Raw genomic sequence first — 6,959 nt, 5'->3', positions numbered from 1 at the left:
GTGTGTGTGTGTGTGTGTGTGTGTGTGTGTGTGTGTGTGTGTGTGTGTGTGTGATATCTCCAGGGCCAGGATGCCCTGTCCTTGCTTTTCTGTCAGGTGTAAATGAGAATCCACTCCTGCCACGCATGGATGCAGTTTTAGTTTGGGTAGCCAACCTGGCATGAGAGTGTTGAGGGCTCTGCAGGGAGCCAGGTAACAGGGTATATGTAGGTGTGCCCACACATGCGTGCGTGCGTGCGTGTGTGTGTCTGTGTGTGTGTGACTGTGTGTGTCTGTGTGCACGCATGAGTGTGTGTATGCAGTTGGGTCTGCTAATACCAAAAGTAAAAAGATGTGGAACAGATAAGGTCCTGAAGTTCTCTTCTATGGGGACCCAGAGAGAGTTCAGAAAGTCAAGGCTCAGGATAGGGGGTGTCTGATTCCATGAAAACCCCAGTGACATTAGGCTCTTGGGTTGGTTGGGATGACATGTAAGAACACATGGACCCCTTCCCTCCACTGCCTGCCATATGTTGAGGTGAATTGCCAGGCAGATCCCATGTTCCCAACCGTCTCCTCTCAGGTGTACAGCTATCTAAGGGAGGCCAGTCACACAGGGTGGGTTGATAGTGTATTTGTCACTAAGTCAAACATTTTACATGTACCCTTGTGCTGGGGGCAGGTGATCAGGAAGAAGGCAAAAATTACCCTGTGTTATCATATCCTGAAGAAGCAGTGAGCAACTCTCTACCGACGGTTTCCCTGCATCTAAGAGGGGATTCCTGACCTCAAAAGTGTCAGTGGGACCCTTCAATCCTGGGTCTGCGATTTGGAGCTGAGAAAAGTTCCTGGCTCTGGCCACATCCATGGCCAGCAGATCGGTATGCAGGCAGCCAGATCTGTCTGTATCTGAGGTGGAGTTAGGAGACCTAGGGCTAGATATGAGAACAGGGACACAGAGGACCGTATGTCCTCAAAGAGGGCTGGTCTCTCTACGGAGCCTTGGAGGCTGAGAATCTGGAGACTGGGAGATGCATACGCTGTAGGAACCGAGGCTGTGGTGCCTCCTCTCTATACTTGGAGAAGAGAAGCTCGGGTTGTGGTGTAGACAGCTGGTTCCCACTCTGTCCCTGCTATATTCTGTGTCACCAAACTTGTCCCTTGCTGCCAAGGCTGGGTGTAGCCTTCATGTGAGACAAATGAAGTTGACAGCCCCTCCCTGTGGTGTGTAACAGGATCAGGTGAGGAGCCTGTATCCTCCTCCCTCCTGCCCTGCAGCAGGTGTGAGGCCAACCCTACCCAACCCCATACTGGCAGGCCCAGGGCTGGGCAGGGGGACAGGGTGGTCCTGCCTCTGCTTTGGGAAGACACCATGGCTCTGGGCCACTACTGTGGCTTCCTACTGCTTCTGACTGTTCCTGGTGAGTGAACTGGCTCGGGGTCGGTGTGACACTGTATTTATATCCTCCCTTGGGGTGGGAGTGGGCCTGCTTCCTCTCTGGACATTCCCCTGCATTTACCTTATTCTCCACTCTGGTCTGGAGCTCTGAGAATTCTGGGAACCAGGTAAGATGGATCTGGGTACCTTGAAGTTTGGGCTTAGGTGAGCAAAAGCCAAGTTCTCTGCTTTATCTGGGCTCCTCAGCTGGGTGTCTTGGCCATCATTGCTGGAGACAGAGGCTTGAGTGTATGTGTGGGGACACCTACAGGACCAGATCCTGGTAGGAACCACCTCAAGGAGGACCTAGAGGTTGTGAGGGGCTGAGACTGATCCAGCACTCACTGTCTCCCAGCTGTTGTTTATGGCTAGTCCCACCCTACCCTAGGATGGGGATGGCAGCTGGCCAGGCCACAACCCATCCAGCTGGGCCCCACCTACCTGGCTAGATCCTAGCTTTAGCTGCTCAGGATGGGAAGACCTTCCTTAGGGCCACCTTGGGACCTTGCAGAGAGGCAGTGCACAGGCCCACAGGACCAGAGTCAATCCCATGGACAGCTCCCCTAATCCTTCTGTCTCCATCCTTCAGGTATCTCCCATGAAACTCTACAGTCAGGTAGGTCTCCAACAGACATTTCAGGATTAGAGACTAGTCCTGGCAGGCAGACCCTAGGGGACAGTGCCTATGGTGGCAGAGAGTGACCTGGCCCAGGGAGGCCATGCCACAGGCATCTCTGCTATCGTGGCTGATGGGGGCACAGGCCGGCTTCACTGGGAAGCTGCACCTCTGCCCCATTGGTATCTTCGAGAGTTACCTTCACTCTCCTGTGCAGCCTGCTGGTCCTCATTGTTCATCCTTTCTTCTGCTGATGTTGGTCTTGAGAAGAAAAACTCAGGCATCTTATTAGACTTCCTCGGGACTTACCTGGTGCTCTGGGTGGGAGGGATATGTGATCTTTTCCATTTCTTTTTATCAGTGTGGACCTAATTTCTGGCTTTATTCTGCTGTACAGATTAAGAGGGAAGCCCCGTCCCCTGTGGGTGATCTCTAGATTTTCATGAGAAAATAAGTTGAGGTGAAATTTACATCAAATTTTCCCACAATACAGTGTACCATTTGGTGACATTTAACACATCTCCAGTGTTTTGTGATATCACATCTATCTAGTTCCAAACATCCTTCCAAAAAAGAAACCCCATTCTCACTGGGAGGGCATCCCTCCACCCCCAGCCTCCTGGGCCTTCATAGCTCCCATCACCTCAGCCTTCCTCATGCCTTTAATTTCAGGCAGTAGGTCGCTTGCCCAGCTCCACTGAGCTATCTTTCTAAGGAGCCTGCTGTGTCCTTTGGGACAGTGTTCAGATGCCAAGACCCAGGAACTTACTGTTTCTAGGGCAACCTGTGGGTCATGACCCTTTGACAAGGGTCCCCTAACATCATTTGCATATCAGATATTTATATTATGATTCTTAATAGCAAAGTTACAGTTATGAAGTAGCAACATAAATAATTTTATAGTTGGGGGTTGCCACAACATGAGGAACTGTAGGAACTCCTAACATGAGTGTTAGGAAGGTTGAAAACCACTGTTTGAGGGCATACACCCACAATGCTTCTGGAGAGAGGCCAGCAGATGGGGAGCAGAGACATTTGTAGATTCCCCAAGATGCTAGGGCTCCCAAGATGGGAGTCACGGAGGGCTCCGAGAGAAAGGGCATTGAGCAGAATGCCAGTCTCTGGATTCCCTAGCCAACAATGCCTCCTCTGGATCAGGGTGTGGCCAGCCCCAGGTTTCACACGTAGGAAGTCGAATCGTGGGAGGGCATGCCGCCTCAGCTGGCACATGGCCATGGCAAGCTAGCCTCCGTCTGCAGAAGGTGCATGTGTGCGGAGGGTCCCTGCTCAGTCCAGAATGGGTGCTCACAGCAGCTCATTGCTTTTCTGGGTGAGTTACCTCATGAAGCCTCGCTGCCTGGGCTTATGGGCAAACAGGACAGCAAACAGGACCTTGCTTAGCCTGTGACTCACCCTTGAGTCCAAGGTTCCCTTTTCAATAGAGAAAACTGCATTAAGGTCCACCCACCTGAAGTGGCAGTGTGCAGCCCCGGTGGGGGTGGGGCCCCCCTCTCTCACATCTGCCATGGGAGGAGAATGCAGCTTCCATTGGGCATGAGTGTGATGCTGGCCACCCATCTAGCTTGTATCAGGAAGTATCCTAAACCTAGCCAGCCCGAAGCCCTTCCGTTAGTCGTGTGCATTTCTGGAACTGCCTTTCCTGATTTTAGGAGGGTTTCTTGTCCCCAGGGTGCCAGCCACCTTCCAGTCAGAGGTGGCAGGATCGCAGACTGCAGTCCTTGGGCCCTTAAGTGTGAGGCACTGCCAGGTTCATGCTTCATGTACACAGTAGCTGTTTCTGTGCCTAGTACTGAGGACAGATGGGACATTGGCAGGGTGGGCAGTGTTGGAGGGGGACACCCACATCTCTCCCTGCCTTCCAGGTCTGTGAACTCATCTGATTACCAGGTGCACCTGGGAGAGCTGACAATCACACTGTCTCCCCACTTCTCCACTGTAAAGAAGATCATCATGTACTCTAGCGCCCCAGGACCGCCAGGGTCCAGTGGGGACATTGCCCTGGTGCAGCTGGCCACCCCGGTGGCCCTTTCCAGCCAGGTCCAGCCTGTGTGCCTCCCAGAGACCTCAGCTGACTTCTACCCTGGGATGCAGTGCTGGGTGACAGGCTGGGGCTATACACGGGAGGGAGGTAAGGAGTCCCTTCTGAAATCCTCTCCCATGGGGATAAGGGAAGGTAAGGGGGGCTACCTGGGGAGGAGCAAGAGCCACTGGTGCCACCACTTGCTCCTAGTGGCCACGCCTATCCCTCCTAAAGGCCAACCACATCTTGGCCTCCACCAAGATCCATGTCTGATCCACAGACTGGTGGCGACAAAGCAAGCACGTTAATCACAAGGGACGTGCCTGCCCTGTGTTCACTCCCAGCAGTGTGAGGCTGCTCACTCAGCTTCCTCCCGAACCTTCCTTTCTCTCAGAGCCTCTGAAGCCCCCATACAACCTTCAGGAGGCCAGAGTCTCTGTGGTGGATGAAGAGACCTGCAGCCAGGCTTACAACAGCCCCAATGGCAGCCTCATTCAGCCAGACATGCTATGTGCCCAGGGTCCTGGGGATGCCTGCCAGGTAAGCCGGCTGGGAACATGGGAGGAATGGTATACCATGAACCCCTCTCATATGGTGAGAACCCCCAGGTCCTTAGAATCCCATCCTTGTTCTGACCTTTTTGTCCTGCAGGATGACTCTGGAGGGCCACTAGTCTGCCAGGTGGCTGGGACCTGGCAGCAGGCCGGTGTTGTCAGCTGGGGTGAGGGCTGTGGCCGCCCTGACCGCCCTGGTGTCTATGCTCGGGTTACTGCCTATGTCAACTGGATCCACCACCACATCCCGGAAGCAGGGGGCTCAGGAACGCAAGGGCTTTCCTGGACTCCCCTCCTGGCTGGCCTCTTCTTGCCAAGCCTCTTCCTGCTGCTGGTCTCTGGAGTCCTGGTGGCCAAATACTGTCTGGCCTCTCCCCCCAACCCAGCCTCGGAGCCCTGACAGAGGTGTCGCAACCCAAGTGTCTTTCTTAAATAAGTTAGTGTTTATTCAGCTTCGCCCCTCCCCTCAGCTTTGACTTAGGAAGCCAAGTTTTCTGCATTGGATTATTGCAACATTTAACCTGAATTTGTAGAACGGATGACATAAAAGCAAACGGATGTCAAATGAATGCTGAGCCCAACAGCCTGGGATGGAGGGGAAGCCCCAGTAGGGACTGCAACGTCTTATTGCATGGGCCAGTACTCCTTGGTGATGTGGCCCTTCCCAGGGTCACTGCAAAGTTTCTAGACTGTCTAAGAGGATGGAAGGGGGAAGGGGTACTGTGAGAGGGAAGGATGCTGAGCGTGGACAGGAACAAGACCGTGAATGAAGGTGATATTGGGTGTGGTGGCTGTGGGACCCAATGTCTGCCCACCAGGGCACAAGGGGCTCAAGCGTGTACTCCCTATCAGAAACCTGTGTGTCACACGGGAGGAGCTGTGGTGTCTTCCTGCCCGTGAGGAATTTCTGGTCCTTCCCAGGACACAGCCTCTTCTCCTGAGACTGATGACCTGGTCCTGGTACAACTTCTGGTGGTGGTTAAAACTCAGGAAAACCCAAACCTGAATCACCACGAGGGAGGCTCGTGGGGCCCGAGGCTGCTCCTGTGTCATGGTGCAGAGACGGAATGTCTGCTGCCTCTCCCGGGATGGTATCTCCCGGTCCCTCTGCCTTAGTGGGGCCTAAGCCAGGGTCCACTCATGGCCCTGACTGGGGCTACCACCCTGCAGGGAGCCAACAACCTCAATGCCAAAGCCCTGTGGACACACAGCCCAATCTACACAGGCTCATCTCCACTGTCATCTGGGGCAGGAGTGGCTGGGGGAGACCCTGGTTTCTTCAAGGGGGTCTGGGGCACAGTGAGGTACAGTCCTTGCTCCTTCTCTGGGGGGTCACCAGAGGGTGTACAAAATTCAGTTTCTAGTATTAGAGGCACTATAGCCCCCAAAGAGGAAACTCTGGGTTCTGGGGTCACACTTTGGTCACTGTCCAAGAAAGAGTCTCCACCAGGTCCGCCCATGTCCAGAGGCTCAAAGGCAAAGTTGGGGACAGTCAGATGCTCTGCCCGGCAAGAGGCTTGGCCCCAGCGCTCACCCTTGGCTACAGGGTCCCCTCCAGTGCCTGGGCCCTCTGTAGACTCTAGACAGTCCCTGTGGAGGGCAGCCTCACATGACGGGGTGCGGCGCCTCAGGGTAGTGTTGCCTCCTTCAGTTGCAGGGGGCCGGGTAGAGCCCTCATCCTCAGTGGGAGGTTCAATGGAGATGCAGGGAGGGCTCATCTTCTTCTTCCTTCGTGCCCCAAGAGCCGGCTCGAGCTCTGAGGCCCGGCCCCTCGTTTCTCCAGACTCTAGGTGGCTGTCTCCATTATCCAGTTCCACCGAGGGCCACCGCTGTGCATCTGGCCGACCTGGTTTGTCCAGGAAGCTCTGAGCGTCTACACTGCAGAACCTGCGTGGGTCCCGCCCACTGCCCACTGTGCCTTTCGTCGGAGAGGCTGTTGGGGAGGCCTCTGGGCTATGGGGCTCTGTGGCCGGCCAGGGGTGGGCTGAGCTGGTGATGTGCCTGACCTCCTCATCTGCTGGGTCTGCTGCTTCTGCATCCTCTCCTCCCAGGGTGGGAGGGTGGCTGGAGACACAGCGCTGCCCAAAAGTGTGCCTGCGGGTACGGACACTGGCAGGTCGTGGGGAGCATGGAGGGGACCGCAGAGCACTCATTGATGCCTGGCTCATGGAAACATTTTCAGCAGGCTCTGTGTGGTCTGAGATGCCGTCTTCCCCAGTGTCATCAACCTGCCCTTCCAGGGACTCGGAGTGCATGGCCTCCTGAAATGGCACAGAAGCCCAAGTCAAAGGCCCTGTCTAGCACCCACAGTCAGGCTCCTGCTTTCCCATC

The 6,959-nt window shown here is 54.9% G+C and overlaps 2 protein-coding genes across 5 annotated transcripts in view; one reads left to right on the top strand and one right to left on the bottom strand.

Annotated features, from left to right (window-relative positions):
- Window positions 1–772: 772 nt before the first annotated feature.
- Window positions 773–5,197, top strand: Tpsg1 (tryptase gamma 1). The gene is made up of 4 exons (XM_028760889.1): window positions 773–3,363; window positions 3,917–4,182; window positions 4,469–4,614; window positions 4,726–5,197. Exons 2-4 carry the CDS (start codon window positions 4,005–4,007, stop codon window positions 5,026–5,028), a joined length of 627 nt encoding a protein of 208 aa, XP_028616722.1. The 5' UTR covers window positions 773–3,363; window positions 3,917–4,004; the 3' UTR covers window positions 5,029–5,197.
- The window catches only part of Cacna1h (calcium voltage-gated channel subunit alpha1 H), a 58,304-nt gene continuing 56,395 nt past the window's right edge, over window positions 5,051–6,959 (bottom strand). For 3 of the 4 annotated variants that reach the window (XM_028760884.1, XM_028760886.1, XM_028760885.1), the window contains one exon: window positions 5,051–6,889. In XM_028760884.1, the coding sequence (XP_028616717.1) occupies window positions 5,846–6,889 (1,044 nt within the window). In that variant the 3' untranslated portion in view covers window positions 5,051–5,845. The remainder of the gene's footprint in view (window positions 6,890–6,959) is intronic. The other variant, XM_028760887.1, reaches the window with a different exon arrangement.

This window comes from Grammomys surdaster, unplaced genomic scaffold (assembly GCF_004785775.1).
Source record: "Grammomys surdaster isolate TR1022 unplaced genomic scaffold, NIH_TR_1.0 126612, whole genome shotgun sequence".
Taxonomy (NCBI): Eukaryota; Metazoa; Chordata; class Mammalia; order Rodentia; family Muridae; genus Grammomys; species Grammomys surdaster.
This window is presented reverse-complemented; position numbering and strand designations above follow the sequence as displayed.

What these genes read in the sequence shown, in the direction of transcription:
- Tpsg1 (XM_028760889.1), top strand. Translation starts at nt 4,005, where the DNA reads ATGTACTCTAGCGCCCCAGGACCGCCAGGGTCCAGTGGGGACATTGCC. An exon ending in GGGCTATACACGGGAGGGAG is followed by an intron (nt 4,183 to 4,468) that starts GTAAGGAGTCCC and finishes CCTTTCTCTCAG; the next exon opens with AGCCTCTGAAGCCCCCATAC. An exon ending in GTCCTGGGGATGCCTGCCAG is followed by an intron (nt 4,615 to 4,725) that starts GTAAGCCGGCTG and finishes TTTGTCCTGCAG; the next exon opens with GATGACTCTGGAGGGCCACT.